This window comes from Ranitomeya imitator, chromosome 2 (genome assembly GCF_032444005.1).
Source record: "Ranitomeya imitator isolate aRanImi1 chromosome 2, aRanImi1.pri, whole genome shotgun sequence".
Lineage (NCBI taxonomy): Eukaryota > Metazoa > Chordata > Amphibia > Anura > Dendrobatidae > Ranitomeya > Ranitomeya imitator.
This window is the reverse complement of record NC_091283.1, coordinates 761,145,362-761,167,216: the sequence shown is the minus strand read 5'-3', so window position 1 is coordinate 761,167,216 and position 21,855 is coordinate 761,145,362. Positions and strand designations below refer to the sequence as shown.

The following is a 21,855-nucleotide window of genomic DNA, read 5'->3' as shown; positions in this document are numbered from 1 at the left end:
CACCCCATCATTGCCCATTCCACCACCTCCATCATTTCCTCCTCCCCGCCACCTCCATTATTGACCTTTCCACCACCACCATGATTGCATTCTCCCCCACTTCTCCCATAAATGTTCTTTCCACCACCTCCATCATTGCTTTTTCCCCTACCACTCCCATTATTGCCCTCTCCATCACCCCATCATTGCCCTATCCATCACCTCCATCACAGCCTTCTCCTCCACCACCCCCTCATTGCCTCCTTTCCCACCACTCCCATCGTTGTCTTTTCCACTACCACCATCATTGCCTTCTCCCCACCTCCATCATTGCCTTCTCCCCCACCACCCCATCATTGCCCATTCCACCACCTCCATCGTTTCCTCCTCCCCCACCATCCCCATCATTGCCCTTTTCACCACATCCATCATTTCCTCCTCCCCCACCATACCAATCATTGTCCTTTCCACCACCACCATCCTTGCCCATTCCACTGCCTCCATCATTTCCGCCTTCCACCACCATCGTTGTCCTTTTCACCAGCACTATCCTTGCCTATTCCACCACCTCCATCATTTCCTCCCCCCTCCATCATCATCATTGTCCTTTCCACCACCACCATCCTTGCCCATTCCACCACCTCCATCATTTCCTCCCCCTCCATTTCCCATTATTGCCCTTTCCACTACCTCCATCATCATTTCCTCCTCACCCACCACCCCATCATTGCCCTCTCCATCACCCCATCATTGCCTTCTCCCCATTAGCCCCATCATTGCCCTTTCCTCCCCTACACACACACACACAGCACCTCTCACCTCTGCCGCAGCATCACCATCACCTTCATCTCTCTGTCACAGCCAGCCGCTGAATGATGACATCATCCAGCGGTGCTGCTGTCTGTGTGAGAGGAAGCATGGGCAGGAAGCAGGACAGATCGCTGCAGCTCCGCTGCTATTTCTCCTGTAGGCAGTGGAGCTGCAGGGATCTCTCCCTGCCTGCTGTACATGAGGGAAATCTGGCCAGGGGCCCCCTGGAACAGGCCAGATTGCCCTCATTATTAGCCATGCTGCAGGGGCCCCCCACTACCTCCAGGCCCCGGTGCAGCCGCACAGGCTGCACATGCAGTATGTCCACCCATGGCACTGCCCATAGGCCTCTATATAGTATAATGCACTCCCTATATGCCTCCATACAGTGCAATGCACTCCCCACTGAAAAAAATACAATACTCACCTCTCCTTATTCCCCCGCTGCTCTGAACACCTGCACTTCTCAGGACAGTGGACGCCATGTACTGATGTCATCATGCCTGCTGTTAGTGTCTGCACCATTGACGTCAGATGCAGAGGGGTATTGGTGGGAGAGGGAGTGTGACATTCCCTCTCTTATCATTGCTTTCAACTGTATCGGCATCCAACTTATACAGTTGAACTTGCAATGACGGGCGGGGCCCACTGGGATCTACGCTACTGGCACCAAATTCTGAACATCTCACAGAGCACTGTTCAATCTATCATCCAAAAATGGAAGGAGAATGCTTTCTGCAAACTGCAAAGCTATGAAGACATGGCCATCCAAACTAAACTGAAATCCCAAACAAGTAGTGCACTAATTAGAGAAGCAGCTAAGAGGCCCATGGTCACTCTGGAGGAGATGCCGAGATGCTGAGGTAGGAGAAACTGTCCACAGGACAACTATTAGTCACATACACCACAACTCTGGCCTTTATGGAAGAGTGGCTAGAAAAAAGCCATTTTTGAAAACAAGCCATAAGAAGTCCTGTTTGCAGTTTTCAAAAAATCATTTAAGGGACACAGCTGGTATGTGGAAGAAGGTGCTCTGGTAACATACATAGTAACATAGTAACATAGTTAGTAAGGCCGAAAAAAGACATTTGTCCATCCAGTTCAGCGTATATTCCATCATAACACATCCCCAGATCTACGTCCTTCTAGAGAACCTAATAAAAACTATTTCACGTTCCTAGAGTTCCGTTTATAGATGACAATTTCAGATTCACCCCAAAAACTCCCAGGTAGTCGTAACTTTGGGATCAGGTTTTTTTAAGGCCCATTTCTAAGTTTGGTTTGAGCCCCATCTAATCAATAACTGTAGAGAATCTGTATAGTCATATTGGTCATATGAGACCAAAGTAGAACTTTTTCGGCTAAATGTAAAACACTATGTGTGCTGAAAACCTAAGACTGCACATCACTCTGACAACACCATCCCCACTGTCAAACATGGTGGTGACAGCATTATGTTGGTGGGAAGCATTTCTTCAGCAGGAATAGGGAAGCTGGTCAGAGTTGATAGGAAAATGGATGGCGCTAAAAACAGGGCAATCATGGACTAAAACCTGTCAGAGACTGCAAAGGACTGGGGTGTAGGGTCACCTTCCAGCAGGACAACAACCCTAAACATACTGCCAAAGCTACAGTGGAATGGTATATATCAAAACATATTCATGTGTATTTACGCTCACGCAAGCGTCGACCGATCTGAATGGCCAAAGACATAGACTCATTCAAACCAGCAGGCATAGGAAATCCCACCATGACATCCTTAAGGGCTTCAGAGAGACCCTTTCTGAAAATAGCTGCCAGCGCAGATTCATTCCATTGAGTGAGCACGGACCACTTTCTAAATTTCTGACAATATACTTCTATCTCATCCTGACCCTGACAAAGAGCCAGCAAATTTTTCTCTGCCTGATCCACTGAATTAGGTTCATCGTACAGCAATCCGAGCGCCAGGAAAAACGCATCGATATTACTCAATGCAGGATCTCCTGGCGCAAGAGAAAATGCCCAGTCCTGAGGGTCGCCGCGCAAAAAAGAAATAACAATCAAAACCTGTTGAACTGGATCACCAGAGGAGCGAGGTTTCAAGGCCAGAAACAATTTACAATTATTTTTGAAACTCAGAAACTTAGTTCTATCTCCAAAAAACAAATCAGGAATAGGAATTCTTGGTTCTAACATAGATTTCTGATCAATAGTGTCTTGAATCTTTTGTACTCTTGCCGAGAGCTGATCCACAAATGAAGACAGACTTCTAATGTCCATCGCTACACCTGTGTACTGAACCACCCAAATGTCTAGGGGAAAAAAAAGGCAAAACACAGTGCAAAGAAAAAAAAATGGTCTCAGAACTTCTTTTTTCCCTCTATTGAGAATCATTAGTACTTTGGGCTTCCTGTACTGTTATGAAAGGCAATTCAGTACTACAATGGACATAGCGGTCAGAGCACATACAGTGATCTGACAATAACCCAAAATCATAGAACGAGCTCTGAGACGTGGGAACTCTGCAGACCGCAATCCCTAATCCTCTCTCAAACAACACTAGAGGCAGCCGTGGATTGCGCCTAACTCTGCCTATGCAACTCGGCACAGCCTGAGAAACTAACTAGCCTGAAGATAGAAAATAAGCCTACCTTGCCTCAGAGAAATACCCCAAAGGAAAAGGCAGCCCCCCACATATAATGACTGTGAGTTAAGATGAAAAGACAAACGCAGAGATGAAATAGATTCAGCAAAGTGAGGCCCGACTTTCTTAACAGATCGAGGATAGAAAAGGTAACTTTGCGGTCTACACAAAACCCTAAAGAAAACCCCAAAGGGGGCAAAAAGACCCTCCGTACCGAACTAACGGCACGGAGGTACACCCTTTGCGTCCCAGAGCTTCCAGCAACAAATTAGACCAGCTGGACAGAAAAAATAGCAAACAAATAGCAAAGAAGAACTTAGCTATGCAGAGCAGCAGGCCACAGGAATGATCCAGGGAAAAGCAAGGCCAACACTGGAACATTGACAGGAAGCCAGGATCAAAGCATTAGGTGGAGTTAAGTAGAGAAGCACCTAACGACCTCACCAGATCACCTGAGGGAGGAAACTCAGAAGCCGCAGTACCACTTCCCTCCACCAACAGAAGCTCACAGAGAGAACCAGCCGAAGTACCACTTGTGACCACAGGAGGGAGCTCTGCCACAGAATTCACAACACTAGCCCCCTTAATCCGAGCAAACAAATCAGATAACAGCGGCAAGGGGTACTGAAATTTAACCGTGATCTTATTTAGAAGGCGGTAATCTATACAAGGTCTCAGCGAACCATCCTTCTTGGCCACAAAAAAGAACCCCGCTCCTAATGGCGACGATGACGGGCGAATATGCCCCTTCTCCAAGGACTCCTTCACGTAACTCCGCATAGCGGCGTGCTCAGGCACAGATAAATTAAACAGTCGACCTTTTGGGAATTTACTACCAGGAATCAAATCGATAGCACAATCACAATCCCTATGCGGAGGTAGGGTATCGGACTTGGGCTCATCAGACAAGAACTCTGGGACCTCAGAAGGGGTGGATGACGAAATAGACAGAAATGGGACATCAGCATGTACCCCCTGACAACCCCAGCTGGACACAGACATGGATTTCCAATCTAATACTGGATTATGGACTTGTAGCCATGGCAACCCCAACACGACCACATCATGCAGATTATGCAACACCAGAAAGCGAATAACCTCCTGATGTGCAGGAGCCATGCACATGGTCAGCTGGGTCCAGTACTGAGGCTTATTCTTGGCCAAAGGCATAGCATCAATTCCTCTCAATGGATTAGGACACTGCAAGGGCTCCAAGAAAAACCCACAGCGCCTAGCAAACTCCAAGTCCATCAAATTCAGGGCAGCGCCTGAATCCACAAATGCCATGACAGAATAAGATGACAAAGAGCAGATCAAGGTAACGGACAAAAGAAATTTTGACTGTACCGTACAAATGGTGGCAGACCTAGCGAACCGCTTAGTGCGCTTAGGACAATCAGAGATAGCATGAGTGGAATCACCACAGTAGAAACACAGCCCATTCTGACGTCTGTGTTCTTGCCGTTCAACTCTGGTCAAAGTCCTATCGCACTGCATAGGCTCAGGTTTATGCTCAGATAATACCGCCAAATGGTGCACAGATCCACGCTCACGTAAGCGTCGACCGATCTGAATGGCCAAAGACATAGACTCATTCAGACCAGCAGGCATAGGAAATCCCACGATGACATCCTTAAGGGCTTCAGAGAGACCCTTTCTGAAAATAGCTGCGAGCGCACCTTCATTCCATTGAGTGAGTACGGACCACTTTCTAAATTTCTGACAATATACCTCTATTTCATCCTGACCCTGACAAAAAGCCAGCAAATTTTTCTCTGCCTGATCCACTGAATTAGGTTCATCGTACAGCAATCCGAGCGCCAGGAAAAACGCATCAATATTACACAATTCAGGATCTCCTGGCGCAAGAGAAAATGCCCAGTCCTGAGGGTCGCCACGTAAAAAAGAAATTATGATCCTAACTTGTTGAACTGGGTCACCAGAGGAGCGAGGTTTCAAAGCCAGAAATAGTTTACAATTATTTTTGAAACTCAGAAATTTAGTTCTATCTCCAAAAAACAAATCAGGAATAGGAATTCTTGGTTCCAACATAGAATTCTGAACCACAAAGTCTTGAATATTTTGTACTCTTGCCGTGAGCTGATCCACACATGAAGACAGACCTTTAATGTCCATCGCTACACCTGTGTCCTGAACCACCCAAATGTCTAGGGGAAAAAAAAGGCAAAACACAGTGCAGAGAAAAAAAAATGGTCTCAGAACTTCTTTTTTCCCTCTATTGAGAATCATTAGTACTTATGGCTTCCAGTACTGTTATGATTAGGTAATTCAGTACCACAATGGACATAGAAGTCAGAGCACACACAGTGACCTGACAATAACCCAAAAACACAGAACGAGCTCTGAGACGTGGGAACTCTGCTGACCGCAATCCCCAATCCTCTCCAACCACACTAAAGGCAGCCGTGGATTGCGCCTAATGCTCCCTATGCAACTCGGCACAGCCTGAGAAACTAGCTAGCCTGAAGATAGAAAATAAGCCTACCTTGCCTCAGAGAAATACCCCAAAGGAAAAGGCAGCCCCCCACATATAATGACTGTGAGTAAGATGAAAAGACAAACGCAGAGATGAAATAGATTTAGCAAAGTGAGGCCCGACTTTCTGAACAGAGCGAGGATAGGAAAGGTAACTTTGCGGTCAACACAAAACCCTACAAACAACCACGCAAAGGGGGCAAAAAGACCCTCCGTACCGACTAACGGTACGGAGGTATACCCTCTGCGTCCCAGAGCTTCCAGCAAGCAAGAAAAAAACAAATAAGCAAGCTGGACAGAAAAAACAGCAAACAAAAATAACAAAAGCGGAACTTAGCTATGCAGAGCAGCAGGCTACAGAAACGATTCAGGAGGAAGCAAGTCCAATACTAGAACATTGACTGGAAGCCAGGATCAAAGCACTAGGTGGAGTTAAATAGAGCAGCACCTAACGACTTCACCACATCACCTGAGGAAGGAAACTCAGAAGCCGCAGTACCACTTTCCTCCACCAACGGAAGCTCATAGAGAGAATCAGCCGAAGTACCACTTGTGACCACAGGAGGGAGCTCTGCCACAGAATTCACAACAGCCCACACTCTTCCCCCCTCCGGGACAGGATGTAGAAGGACAGAAAGGGCTTATTTACATTCCGATATTTGTGTCCCATACTTGCATTGGTATCGGGTATCGGTATTGGCAATATCCGATATTTTTTGGATATCGGCCGATGCAATCCGATACCGATACTTCTTGATATCGGAAGGTATCGCTCAACACTAGTAGCGAGAGTTTTGCTTCAGTGAGGGGCGAAACTTCTGAGTAGGCCCCTAAACATGTAACCCTGATTACAACTATGGTGACGCATAGTGGATGTAGGAGAACCTCAGCAGATGACTGCGCAGTTACTAATAAAATCTCTATACAGAAACCAAAACTGATATTATCAGCATATAGTGACCATAAAGTGTTAGATACCAGTGCTGCAGAACATATAAGAGATTACAGAACAGTTACAGATAGTGACTTACAGCTGACATACTTTCTGATGGAGTCATACACTTTTCTTATCTTTTCCATCTGTCCCAGACTGACATGACAACTTCTCCAGCCAGGCTGTAGAGATTGTAACAAAAACACATCTGACTTCTCACATTTCAGGCACCATCCCCATCTATCCCCAATCTGCACAAACTCCTTATCTCGCTAATGCCCCCCCAATACTGAGCTGCCGCTGCTGTCGTAAGTGTCCCTATTACTGTACCTTACGTGTGCCCTATAGATAGTAAAACAAACTTCTAGAATATATTAAAGGGAACCTGTCACCTGAATTTGGCGGGACTGGTTTTGGGTCATATGGGCGGAGTTTTCGGGTGTTTGATTCACCCTTTCCTTACCCGCTGGCTGCATGCTGGCTGCAATATTGGATTGAAGTTCATTCTCTGTCCTCCATAGTACACGCCTGCACAAGGCAAGATTGCTTTGCGCAGGCGTGTACTATGGAGGACAGAGAATGAACTTCAATCCAATATTGCAGCCAGCATGCGGCCAGCGGGTAAGGAAAGGGTGAATCAAACACCCGAAAACTCCGCTTATATGACCCAAAACCAGTCCCGCCAAATTCAGGTGACAAAGTCCCTTTAATGCCCTGTGCAAGTATCCTAGAAAACATTGCCCACATTTTGCCCTATAGAAATTAATAATGCCCTCTGTGTACCCTTCTCCCCACCTCCATCATTGCCTTCTCCCCCACCACCCCATCATTGCCCATTCCACCACCTCCATCATTTCCTCCTCCCCGCCACCTCCATTATTGACCTTTCCACCACCACCATGATTGCATTCTCCCCCACTTCTCCCATAAATGTTCTTTCCACCACCTCCATCATTGCTTTTCCCCCTACCACTCCCATTATTGCCCTCTCCATCACCCCATCATTGCCCTATCCATCACCTCCATCACAGCCTTCTCCTCCACCACCCCCTCATTGCCTCCTTCCCCACCACTCCCATCGTTGTCTTTTCCACTACCACCATCATTGCCTTCTCCCCACCTCCATCATTGCCTTCTCCCCCACCACCCCATCATTGCCCATTCCACCACCTCCATCGTTTCCTCCTCCCCCACCATCCCCATCATTGCCCTTTTCACCACATCCATCATTTCCTCCTCCCCCACCATACCAATCATTGTCCTTTCCACCACCACCATCCTTGCCCATTCCACTGCCTCAATCATTTCCGCCTTCCACCACCATCGTTGTCCTTTTCACCAGCACTATCCTTGCCTATTCCACCACCTCCATCATTTCCTCCCCCCTCCATCATCATCATTGTCCTTTCCACCACCACCATCCTTGCCCATTCCACCACCTCCATCATTTCCTCCCCCTCCATTTCCCATTATTGCCCTTTCCACTACCTCCATCATCATTTCCTCCTCACCCACCACCCCATCATTGCCCTCTCCATCACCCCATCATTGCCTTCTCCCCATTAGCCCCATCATTGCCCTTTCCTCCCCTACACACACACACACAGCACCTCTCACCTCTGCCGCAGCATCACCATCACCTTCATCTCTCTGTCACAGCCAGCCGCTGAATGATGACATCATCCAGCGGTGCTGCTGTCTGTGTGAGAGGAAGCATGGGCAGGAAGCAGGACAGATCGCTGCAGCTCCGCTGCTATTTCTCCTGTAGGCAGTGGAGCTGCAGGGATCTCTCCCTGCCTGCTGTACATGAGGGAAATCTGGCCAGGGGCCCCCTGGAACAGGCCAGATTGCCCTCATTATTAGCCATGCTGCAGGGGCCCCCCACCACCTCCAGGCCCCGGTGCAGCCGCACAGGCTGCACATGCAGTATGTCCACCCATGGCACTGCCCATAGGCCTCTATATAGTATAATGCACTCCCTATATGCCTCCATACAGTGCAATGCACTCCCCACTGAAAAAAATACAATACTCACCTCTCCTTATTCCCCCGCTGCTCTGAACACCTGCACTTCTCAGGACAGTGGACGCCATGTACTGATGTCATCATGCCTGCTGTTAGTGTCTGCACCATTGACGTCAGATGCAGAGGGGTATTGGTGGGAGAGGGAGTGTGACATTCCCTCTCTTATCATTGCTTTCAACTGTATCGGCATCCAACTTATACAGTTGAACTTGCAATGACGGGCGGGGCCCACTGGGATCTACGCTACTGGCACCAAATTCTGAACATCTCACGGAGCACTGTTCAATCTATCATCCAAAAATGGAAGGAGAATGCTTTCTGCAAACTGCAAAGCTATGAAGACATGGCCATCCAAACTAAACTGAAATCCCAAACAAGTAGTGCACTAATTAGAGAAGCAGCTAAGAGGCCCATGGTCACTCTGGAGGAGATGCCGAGATGCTGAGGTAGGAGAAACTGTCCACAGGACAACTATTAGTCACATACACCACAACTCTGGCCTTTATGGAAGAGTGGCTAGAAAAAAGCCATTTTTGAAAACAAGCCATAAGAAGTCCTGTTTGCAGTTTTCAAAAAATCATTTAAGGGACACAGCTGGTATGTGGAAGAAGGTGCTCTGGTAACATACATAGTAACATAGTAACATAGTTAGTAAGGCCGAAAAAAGACATTTGTCCATCCAGTTCAGCGTATATTCCATCATAACACATCCCCAGATCTACGTCCTTCTACAGAACCTAATAAAAACTATTTCACGTTCCTAGAGTTCCGTTTATAGATGACAATTTCAGATTCACCCCAAAAACTCCCAGGTAGTCGTAACTTTGGGATCAGGTTTTTTTAAGGCCCATTTCTAAGTTTGGTTTGAGCCCCATCTAATCAATAACTGTAGAGAATCTGTATAGTCATATTGGTCATATGAGACCAAAGTAGAACTTTTTTGGCTAAATGTAAAACACTATGTGTGCTGAAAACCTAACACTGCACATCACTCTGACAACACCATCCCCACTGTCAAACATGGTGGTGACAGCATTATGTTGGTGGGAAGCATTTCTTCAGCAGGAATAGGGAAGCTGGTCAGAGTTGATAGGAAAATGGATGGCGCTAAAAACAGGGCAATCATGGACTAAAACCTGTCAGAGACTGCAAAGGACTGGGGTGTAGGGTCACCTTCCAGCAGGACAACAACCCTAAACATACTGCCAAAGCTACAGTGGAATGGTATGTATAAAAACATATTCATGTGTATCAGTGTCCCAGTTAAAGTCCAAGCCTAAATCTGATCTGTGGCAAGACTTGAAAAATACAGTTCACAGATGCTCTCCTTGCAATCTCACTGAGCTAGAGCTAGTTTGCAAAGTAGAATGGCCAAAAATTTTAGTATATAGATGTGCAAATTTGGTAGATACATGCCCCAATGGACTTACAGCAATGATTGCTGCGAAAGGTAAAAGGTGGTTCTACAAAGTATTTACTTTTGGGGGCTGAATAGAAATTCACATCACAATCTTCAGAATTATATTTTTAAAATTATTTAGAATACCCATATATCAGTTCCTTTACACTTTGCAAATACTTGCTTCTTTCTATTGGTATATAACATAAAATCCCCAAAAAATACTTTTAAAGGGAACTTATCAGGTCCCCGATGCCCTTTGTGATTAAACTCCCTCTACAGCCAGTCCTGTATAACATAATTCAGTTAACTAAATGCATTAAAAAAAAGCATTTATAACCTCTGCTTATGAGGTCTTTGACTAGTCAATGGGGCGTTAGTTGTCCCAGACTAGTCAGCCCTCTTTCCATGTTATCACGCATGAGTGGCCATGACACTTCTCATGCAAATTATGATATCACGCCCACAGGGGCGTGATAACATGGAAAGATGGCTGACTAATTTGGGGAACTAACGCCACATCGACTAGTTAAAGCCCTCATTAGCATCGGGAAAGCGGAGAAATTATTTTTAAAGCATTTATTTAACTGAATTATGTTATACAGGGCTGATTAGGGAGAAAGTTTAATCATACACAGCTGAATGCTGTAACATTGGAAGACATAAGGGACCTGACAGGTTAAAAGTTGTGTGTGTAGCGTGAACAAATGTGGAAAAGTTCAAGGGGTATGAATACTTTTTCAAGGCACTGTAAATTTTCTTCAAAGTAGTTCTCCAGTATACTAAGATTAAAAGGATTTTTCCATTATCCAAAAATTTGTGAGGAATCGATTGCAATTGTTATAAAACAACAAACACAGATAGTTCCCATCTTTATGAAAAATAATTACCGTATTATCCAAAAAAAGTGCGATATTCATCTCAATTGTCATCCATCTCAATTGTAAATTATTTCCTGGGTTAAAGAATTGAAATGTATCAATAAAAATCAGATGCTCTACGGTTGATCCGTATTTGAGCTCATTTTTATGTGTGCATCCATAGACTTGAATAGTGAGTCTCATCCACCATATGAAAAAAGTGAATGCAGCCATGTTTTTTACAGATTCGGTCTGTGAAAAAAAACTTGTCTAGTACAGGGGAAGATGTTGAATTCAGGAATATATTGTATAGTTTTATATGATTTCATTCAGAATTTTCAGGTAATTTGATGTCAGTATTCCAAGAGAAAGCCTGTGAGTCCTGCTAACCCATCTAAATACCATAAGTTATACCTGCACATATCAATCCATACAGGAAAAGCTGTCAATCACTGTGAGGCTGGATAAGCAAAACACACACATTTTCTATGGGTATTGGCAGCAAATAATCTTTTTTTTTTTTACATTAAATGATAGAAACATTTAGATGAACTTGGCTCCCGACTTAAAGGGGTTGTGACTCTTAACATGTGATGACCTATCAATACAACTCAATGAGTGTGACATTGCTTGGGGTCCCACAATGAGCACCTGCTATTTGCTATTTTATCCATACTATCTGGCAACAGCCGGTACACATTAAATGGAGCTGCGCTTTGATTCAGCTTCTAGAGCAAATAACAGCTGATCCATGGAAGTACCGGGTGTTAGACCCTCACCAATCTCATGTTGATGACCTATCCTACGGATAGCTAATTATTATGCTAACACTGGACAGCCTCTATTAACCTATTTTGCTATCCCAATGGACAACATAGAGGACAAAACGTACACTAATTTTCATTTACAATTATAACACAGTTTAAAAGCAACAAATTATTTAAGACTTTACCATGAATGCAAAGGGAATCATTGCCTTCTATGTAATCCACACCAGCACAGATTGAATTTTCACATTCTCCATTTCTGGCATGCAGGAAATTAGCCAACTTAATTTTGAAAGATCCATCTTCTTTAAAGACAACGATAAAGCTGGCTGGAGTAATATCACAAAGTATAATCTTCTTACTGTGGCAATGATGGACTGCCTGAGTGATTTCAATGAGTATTCGAGTCATCTGAGACAAGGTAAGTTGGTTTTCCTTTTTATGCAAAAATGGCAAAAGTGGTTCACCATTTTCAACTGCAAAAAATGGCAGAAGACTGTTGCTTGACACATTTCTCCATGCTACAATATTCTCGTTAACTTGACATGCTTGAATAATTCTTGACATTTCATTGAAACTTTCACAGGCATCATCTGTAGTGTTAGTTTGTAGCATATGATTCAATGTCCTCTGTTTAAATACATACACAAGAGCTGGGCCTTCTGGAGTTCTTGCATCATAGATTGAAGAATGTGAAGATTTGGACGGGACTTCTTCATTAAGCGTCAACACTGGACAATGATGGCGCATATGTTCTCGTATGCACATCTCTACTACTGCTTCATTTACTTTGATATTACAGTTACCTAACTGGGAAGTGTCAAAAGAGCTGAAGTCTTTATCAAGCATCAGAGGAGTGACAAAGTGGCTGACAACTTTAACAGGATGATAGACAAGTTTCCTCAAGACATGCTTAAGTACAATGCTCAGTCTATCTTTTTTTCTCCTTCTTCTTTGTAAGTTCCAGGTAATAATAATGTGGAAGAGATCCATACAGAAGTTCAATGTACCTACAATAGAAAATGTTGAAAAATCAAAGTATACAATTTGAATGCTTTACAAGCAATCATTACGATTATATTTCCATTCTTATGACTAATGCAGTAGCGTATCTACGGCGGAGGCAGAGGGGGCTGTACTCTCAGAGGGGCCCCCTGGGAGCTACACCATCATTAAAGGCAATCTGGAAGGTGATTGTTTATAGTATGATACTAATGGTATCCTGAAATAAGGCTTAGGCAGCCCTTTCAGAGTATGTAACTTTTATTGCTGAAGATACTTGCTGTTTTGCTGTAACCCCTTGAAAATTCACAGTCGCACACCAGCTGGTCAAGTGTATGTATCTTATTTTTTTGGACTATAAGATGCATTTTTTCCCCAAAAAATTTTGGGGTGCAGCTTATAGTCAGAATGTAGCTTACAACCAGGTGGCGGTTGGTGGAGCAGCATCCCAGAAGGCAGAGTCACTCCCTCATGAAGAAGAAGTGGGGTGATGCTGTGGGCTCAGTGGTGAGCAGAGTGGTGCGCATTGCTTTCTTGGCGACCATATTCCTGAAACTGTGGGCCACCAGAGGCTGCGCATGTGCAGTTTGCGAACATGGCCCAGCTGAGATCTCAATCCTTGCATGCGCCACCACAGGTGCTTATATTCCTGAAGCCCACCGCTAGGAAAACAATGCACTTTGCCCTGTCTCATTGCTGACGCCGGCATCGCAAAGTTGAGACACCCCCTCCTACCATCCAGGATCCACAATATTGCCTCATGATTCCCCTTCTTGAAGAAGCACTTACGCGAAACGCGCGTCAAGGGGTCGCAGCAGGAGGACCTTACTTACACTGACTATTATGGGTGTGTTATAGCCTTCCCTCGGGACATGTAGGGGTAGTGGGGACTTGCCCTCTTTGGTAGTATTCATAGGGATCTATGCTTAGAACTAACACTCTCTACGTACAAGGATTTTACTACCCCTTTGTACCCTCTTTGATTAGGATTCGCTCTATTCACTCTTACTCATCTTATTTGCACTATTGGTCTTTATCTCCTGCTGTGCTAGCAGGTTCCTTGGACTTATCCTCTCCTTTTGTGTTTTGCCTTATGATTTGGTTGTTATTGTTTATAACTACATTTGTATCAATAAACTGTTTTTTATTCTTTCATTTTCTTGGTGTTCATTGTACTCCATGTTCTCTGGTATTGAAATATTGCCTCATGCATGCATCTGTCGCTGGCTTCCTTCAGTAGGGACTGTGCCTCTCTGCCCACCCAGATAAGATACCTTAAATTCGAACTATAAGACGGACCACCATCTTCTAAAAAAATAGTTCTCTTCCTATTTTCCTCCCCAAAATTTGGGGTGCGTCTTGTGGTCCGGTGCATCTTATAGTCTGAAAAATATGATAAATCCCAAATTTATATGCACTGCTCCCCATGCCCATGATGTCACCAAACTCTGCACCGGTGTCAGTGATTGTAAATGACAGTGAAGATTTTTACTATCACTTTTTTCTAAAAATTTTTAGGTTTGTAATTTTTTTTACTATTTAATTTATTTGTTTTATCCCACTTAAGGGACATGATCCTGTGATTGTCTGATTACTTGTACTCTGTACTGCAATATCATGGAATTGCAGTAGTTAGTAAAAATCACAATCTCCTATAAAACCCAACCACAGGCTAGTTATCACGGAAGTATCAAGATGACAGAGAGGTGGCCTTCAGTTGGCATATCTCCTAAGAGGGCTGACAAGTGCAATGATAGGCACCCCCACACATAGTGTGCTTAAAATGCTGCCTTTAGTGATTGACAGTGACATTATAGGGGAAAACAGCAGTGGGCAGAGCTTAGCTCCACTTGCTGCTACTAGAGTCAGATGATAGTTGTGTATAACAGCCGTGAACTGCCAGGTATGAAGCAGGTTCAGATCCAATATATAAGATAATAACAGGAAGAGATCAAGGGGTATAATTTTTCAAATGGGGTGATTTTCGGGGCGGGTTCTAGTATATAGTCCCCTCAAAGGCACCTGAGAGCTGAATCAATGCTTAAAGAAGCACTCCCATCAAACTTTTTATCATATTAATATATTCAATTCATCATATTATATAGCACTGTGTACTTGCAATTGCTCATTTTGCCTTTCTACACAGTAAATTCTTCTATTTTATCTGCTCTATGTAGAAACAGGAAGTTTCTTTTCCCTGCAATAATCATTCCCCTCTTCAATTCCTGACCCAGCTGCTCCGCTCCACCCACCTGCTAGAGACTTTTGCATTGACTCATAACTTGTGCAGAGAAAATTGACCTCCTGTTCTACAAAGAGCTAAGAAGGATTCAGCTAGTCAGTTTTTAATCAGGTGATGTCATAGACCTAATGGAAAACAGAAGAAATAACTGGGTAGAAAGGTAAAATGGGCAATTGTAAGTACACAGTGCTATATAATATGATAACTGCAATATATTAAGAGGATAAACTTTGCTGGAAGTTCTTCTTCAAGAAATAGGCTTGTGAAGGTTTCTTGCAAACGTAAAATGTGAAAAATTTCTGCTAAACTTATAAGCTGTCCCTAAACATAGTAAACAGATAAACTGTATATATATATCTGATCACTCAAAATTCCCATGATAAGTATGCAGCTCAGAAGATAGCTCCTGGCTATGCCCACAGAGCCCAGAGTATGGATTCAATACTAAGCATACATTTTGAAATATCTGCTTACTTTTCAAGCTGTACCCCAGTTTGTTTGTATGCTGAGGCAAAACAGTTTTAATCAGGTTTATGACTTTACTGTTATGATTATCAGAACAGAAGTGCTGAGAAGAAAAATGGTTTCTGTTCAAGTGATCATTGAATATTTCAGTTTATTGATTATCACTAACTTGACGTGTTGATATGTCTCCTTGATATGAACGTAGCTTGTTTAATTTGAAGGGTCAAGATTTATCTGTTTAAAGGTCCACCCCTTCTCAATCTGAATGTCTGCCCACGTTAAAATAAAGTTAGAATATCTAATGGTGTGCACTCAGTCGGAAAAGGCGAGGTGCAGGTGTAATGGACTATGAAAGTCCTAGACAGCATAAGAATTTAGGATACATCGCACACTCATAAATCCCCTGCTGGTGGCGTGCTAGTTGCGGGAGCGCCGCTGAGACACATCATCTATCAGGTCCCCAACCTGACTGGACACTGTCCAAATCTATCTGTAACCTCCGTTACTACTCACCAGCAACCCCCATATTCCATAGGGGATCTATGCAAATCTACATAGAATACTATTTTTACAGCGACTTTATGAGTAAGACTCGGGAGAGTCGAACCGACAAAAGTTCGGTCGCTTACTGTACATACTACACCATTTCTGCTCCCTTAATGATGTTATGTGAATAAAAGTCATATATCGCACATAATTATCTATAGAGTGTGCGGTGTATCCTAAATTTTTATATATGTTAAAATAAAAACACTTATACTCACCTCCGGTGCTAGCATCGTTTCAGTGGTGTCGGCACATGGTTTCCCGGGGCTCATTTGAGGTTGTTATGACACTTGAGCCCTGTGCCCAAACAGCGCTGGCGTCACTGTCCCGCCTTCGGATGTATAAGTAATCGAGAGGAAGTGAGCGGCCAGCCGCATTTCCCAAAGGCGGGGACAGTTATGCCAACGCTGATTGGGCGCAGGACTCAAGTGTCATAACAACCTCACAGGGGGCCTGGGAAAGTGTGTGCTGACACCACTGGAACAATGCTAGCAGCGGAGGTGAGTATAAGTGTTTGTATTTTAACGGGTGAAAATATTCAAAGTGAGAAGGGGTTGTCCGAGTAGTGGAAAACCCCTTCAAGTAGAAAAAAATGAAATATGAGAATCTTCAAAAGAATATTGTTAGGTTTTGAAGTAAAAGAAACATCATAGTAATAGAACAATTACCTTCTGTATAGTTTTGCAGAGTATATTCTGTAAGGCTCTCAAGCACTTCAAGAAATACTCCCCAGTTCTTTCTTCCAATTGTATCACATATTTCAGAGAAAAAGTGCACATTCGATGATGTGTAAGTCTTCTGAAATAGCTTAAAAATAAATAAATAATAATAGTAAACAATACAAATGGTTAACATTTTATTTTTTGTCTGCTTTATGAATATTAGGATAAATATTAAAGTTGTTGCCTAACAAAGCACTAAGTAGAATGGACAGACAAAAGAAAGGCCCAATAGGATATACACATAATTGTCAATGTTTGAAGAATCAGATATCTCTTGACTTTTAATTGGACAATTAAGGAAAGATATTGGAGGAGCGACCATTGGAGAAAAAATGGTACGAACAGAGGAATCTAAAAGATGTTTGGAACAAAGTAAGTATATGTTTAACACCTTGACAATAAACGAAAACCTGATAGTAACTGATGCAATCAAAGCTAGCTCCAGTCACATCAATTTAACATTTTAAATGAAGCAGTAAAGCTATACTGTACATTGCAATAAAAGTCTTCAATATGGCAGCAATCATTAGGGAGGTGACTTCTGAAGGTCGCCATGTCTGCCATCTGAAATATCGTCTAAAGACCAGCTAGTGACTGGGCTTCATAAAGGATGCAATACAGGATGCACAAGGGGGCATTCTTTGCGTCTGGAGGAGAGAAGGTTTTTCCACCAACATAGAAGAGGATTCTTTACTGTTAGGGCAGTGAGAATCTGGAATTGCTTGCCTGAGGAGGTGGTGATGGCGAACTCAGTCGAGGGGTTCAAGAGAGGCCTGGATGTCTTCCTGGAGCAGAACAATATTGTATCATACAATTATTAGGTTCTGTAGAAGGACGTAGATCTGGGTATTTATTATGATGGAATATAGGCTGAACTGGATGGACAAATGTCTTTTTTCGGCCTTACTAACTATGTTACTATGTTACTATGTTACTATAATACTCTTGAACTGCAATGTATTGCATAGGTGATCAAGCAAACAAAAGTTCAAGTCCCCTAAGGGAATATATTAAAATTAAGAAAAAACAAAACAATATTTTTAAAACATATGTCAAAAAACCCAAAATATAAAAGTTTAAATCACCCACTTTTTCCTCAAACATAAATCAAAAATTGTAAACAATGCAAAAAAACATAACTGATAATGCCTGAACCAATAAAATAGGACAAAATACAGTATTTATTCCTTTCAATGAACGCTCAAACTTGTCATTTTTCATTTGTCACAATTCCTACAAAAATGCAATAAAATTCAATCTAAAATAGTAAGAATAAAAATGTCATCTCAATGTGCAAAAACAAGTTCTGCTGATTAAAAAATAAAGTTATGGGTTTAAGAAAAAAGATGACACAAACCACATTTTTTTTGCAAATTTCAGAATTTTCCTTTACTACGTGAAGAAATTAAAAAGCCAAATAAACAAAAACTATGCAAGTTTAGTATCAGTGTAATCAAACTGACTTGGAAAATTATATTACCAGATCAATTTTATAGTGAACACTGTAAAATAAATCCAAAAAACAATAGCAACATTGTTTTTTTCACCATTTCACCAGGCTTGGAATTTCCCTCCCCCCCCATTTTTTAGTATATTATATGGTAAAATGAATGGTGTCCTTTTTAAACTATAACTTGTCCCGCAAAAACAAGCCCTCACATGGGTATACCTACGGAAAAAATAAAAAATGTGTGGCACTTGGAAGAAAGGTGGCGGGAAAGCAAAAGCACAATAACTAAAAATATTCCTGTCCTTAAAAGGTTAAGACGCTCCCCATATGGGATGTTTTATACTAATACAGAGGGATTTGTTGTATAGAGTACACAAATGCATAAGCTAGGAAGACTATCAGTGCATTTTGTAGTGCCATATCATAGCCGTTCAATGGTGCTAATGGTGGTTCCTCATAAAAATATAAAAATATTTATGCAGTATGATAGTTGGGGGGTGCAATTGTGATCGCGTCGTGCCGATTGTCTTCTCGATGACCCCGGGCCAAAAGAGGTCACCCAGTGAGTGTGGCCTGTAAGCTCCTGCTCAAAGCAGATCAGCGATCAGGGCAGGGAAAGTTGATGTCCCATCCTCGGACAATGTAAAAGGAAAAAATATTTTTAAAAAATTACAAAATAAAAAATTGAAAAATGACAAAAGATTAATCCAATAATCTTCCTTTTCCTTTTTGGATGCTGCCCTTCCCGTGGTTGTTCCTTCCCGGTGAAAGACCTGGCTATTTATTGCTTGCGTTGAGAAACACATGATGGTGTCTCCGCGGCTTTTCTACATGCATTTGCATATTTCCCATAAGGGATGAGGGCAGTGTTCTGGATCACTGCGTTGAGAAACACATGATGGTGTCTCCGTGGTGTTGGATGTTTTGATCTCCCCAAGGTCATTCATCCTTATGTTTATAGTCCTTTTATTAGGCACTGCTCCTATTAGCCAGTTTCCTACTCCACACTGATGAGGGGCAAATACCCCAAAACAGCTGTCTGTGGATGGATGCCATGTTTTGGCATAGGTGGTTTTCCTTTTTGGATGCTGCCCTTCCCGTTGTTGTTCCTTCCCGGTGAAAGACCTGGCTATTTATTGCTTGCTTTGAGAAACACATGATGGTGTCTGTTGTGAATTCTGTGGTCAAGCTCCCTCCTGTGGTCATGACTCATGAGTGGTACTTCGGCTGGTTCTGTCCATGAGCTTCCTCTGGTGGATGTGAGTGGGGCTGCGGCTTCTGAGTTTCCTTCCTCAGGTGACGAGGTTAAGTCGTTAGGTGCTGCTCTATTTAACTCCACCTAGTTCTTTGTTCCTGGCCTCCAGTCAATGTTCCAGTATTGGTCTTGCTCTCTCCTGGATCGTTCTTGTGACCTGTCTGCCCTGCATAAGCTAAGTTCTGCTTGTGTTACTTTTGTTTGCTATTTTTTCTGTCCAGCTTGCTATATTGGTTTGTCTTGCTTGCTGGAAGCTCTGGGACGCAGAGGGAGCACCTCCGTACCGTTAGTCGGTGCGGAGGGTCTTTTTGCGCCCTCTGCGTGGTTGTTTGTAGGTTTTTGTGCTGACCGCAAAGCTATCTTTCCTATCCTCGGTCTATTCAGTAAGACGGGCCTCACTTTGCTAAAACCTATTTCAGCTCTGTGTTTGTATTTTCATCTTTACTCACAGTCATTATATGTGGGGGGCTGCCTTTTCCTTTGGGGAATTTCTCTGAGGCAAGGTAGGCTTATTTTTCTATCTTCAGGGCTAGCTAGTTTCTCAGGCTGTGCCCGAGGCGCCTAGGTCTGGTCAGGAGCGCTCCACGGCTACCTCTAGTGTGGTGTGATAGGATTAGGGATTGCGGTCAGCAGAGTTCCCACGTCTCAGAGCTCGTCCTATGTTATTAGTAACTATCAGGTCATTTGCTGTGCTCTTAACCACCAGGTCCATTGTGGTTCTAAATCACCAGTTCATAACAGTACTGGAGGCCCAAAGTACTAATGCTTCTCAATAGAGGGAAAAGAGAAGTTCTGAGACCATTTTTTTTTCTCTGCACTGTGTTTTGTCTTTCTTTTCCCCTAGACATTTGGGTGCTTCAGGACACAGGTGTAGTGATGGACATTAAAGGCCTGTCTTCTTGTGTGGATCATCTCACTGCAAGAGTACAAAATATTCAAGACTTTGTGGTTCAGAATTCTATGTTAGAACCTAGAATTCCTATTCCTGATTTGTTTTCTGGAGATAGAGCTAAGTTTCTGAGTTTTAAAAATAAATGTAAACTATTTCTGGCTTTGAAACCCCGCTCCTCTGGTGACCCAGTTCAACAAGTTAAGATCATTATTTCTTTATTACGTGGCGACCCTCAAGACTGGGCATTTTCCCTTGCGCCAGGAGATCCAGCATTGCGTGATGTTAATGCGTTTTTTCTGGCGCTCGGATTGCTCTATGATGAACCTAATTCAGTGGATCAGGCAGAAAAAAATTTGCTGGCTCTGTGTCAGGGTCAGGATGAGGTAGAGATATATTGTCAGAAGTTTAGGAAGTGGTCTGTGCTCACTCAATGGAATGAATGTGCGCTGGCAGCAATTTTCAGAAAGGGTCTCTCTGAAGCCCTTAAGGATGTCATGGTGGGATTTCCTATGCCTGCTGGTCTGAATGAGTCTATGTCTTTGGCCATTCAGATCGATCGATGTTTACGTGAGCGTAAAACTGTGCACCATTTGGTGGTATTATCTGAGCATAAACCTGAGCCTATGCAATGTGATAGGACTTTGACCAGAGCTGAACGGCAAGAACACAGACGTCGGAACGGGCTGTGTTTTTACTGTGGTGATTCCACTCATGCTATCTCCGATTGTCCTAAGCGCACTAAGCGGTTCGCTAGGTCTGCCACCATTGGTACGGTACAGTCTAAATTTCTTTTGTCCGTTACTTTGATCTACTCTTTGTCATCCTATTCTGTCATGGCATTTGTGGATTCAGGCGCTGCCCTGAATTTGATGGACTTGGAGTTTGCTAGGCGCTGTGGGTTTTTCTTGGAGCCCTTGCAGTATCCTATTCCATTGAGAGGAATTGATGCTACACCTTTGGCCAAGAATAAGCCTCAATACTGGACCCAGCTGACCATGTGCATGGCTCCTGCGCATCAGGAGGATATTCGCTTTTTGGTGTTGCATAATCTGCATGATGTGGTCGTGTTGGGGTTGCCATGGCTACAAGTCCATAACCCAGTATTGGATTGGAAATCTATGTCTGTGTCCAGCTGGGGTTGTCAGGGGGTACATGGTGATGTTCCATTCCTGTCTATTTCATCATCCACCCCTTCTGAGGTCCCAGAGTTCTTGTCGGATTACCGGGATGTATTTGATGAGCCCAAGTCCAGAGCCCTACCTCCGCATAGGGATTGCGATTGTGCTATCGATTTGATTCCTGGTAGTAAGTTTCCTAAAGGTCGACTGTTTAATTTGTCTGTGCCTGAGCACGCCGCTATGCGGAGTTACGTAAAGGAATCCTTG

General features: G+C 43.4%; 1 protein-coding gene across 1 annotated transcript in view; it reads right to left on the bottom strand.

Annotated features, from left to right (window-relative positions):
* The window catches only part of LOC138665675 (uncharacterized), a 169,095-nt gene that overhangs the window by 67,783 nt on the left and 79,457 nt on the right, over nt 1–21,855 (bottom strand). The window contains exons 7-8 of the mRNA XM_069753373.1: nt 16,820–16,958; nt 12,082–12,906 (exon numbers count right to left, since the gene is read on the bottom strand). Of these exons, the coding sequence (XP_069609474.1) occupies nt 12,082–12,906; nt 16,820–16,958 (964 nt within the window). The remainder of the gene's footprint in view (nt 1–12,081; nt 12,907–16,819; nt 16,959–21,855) is intronic.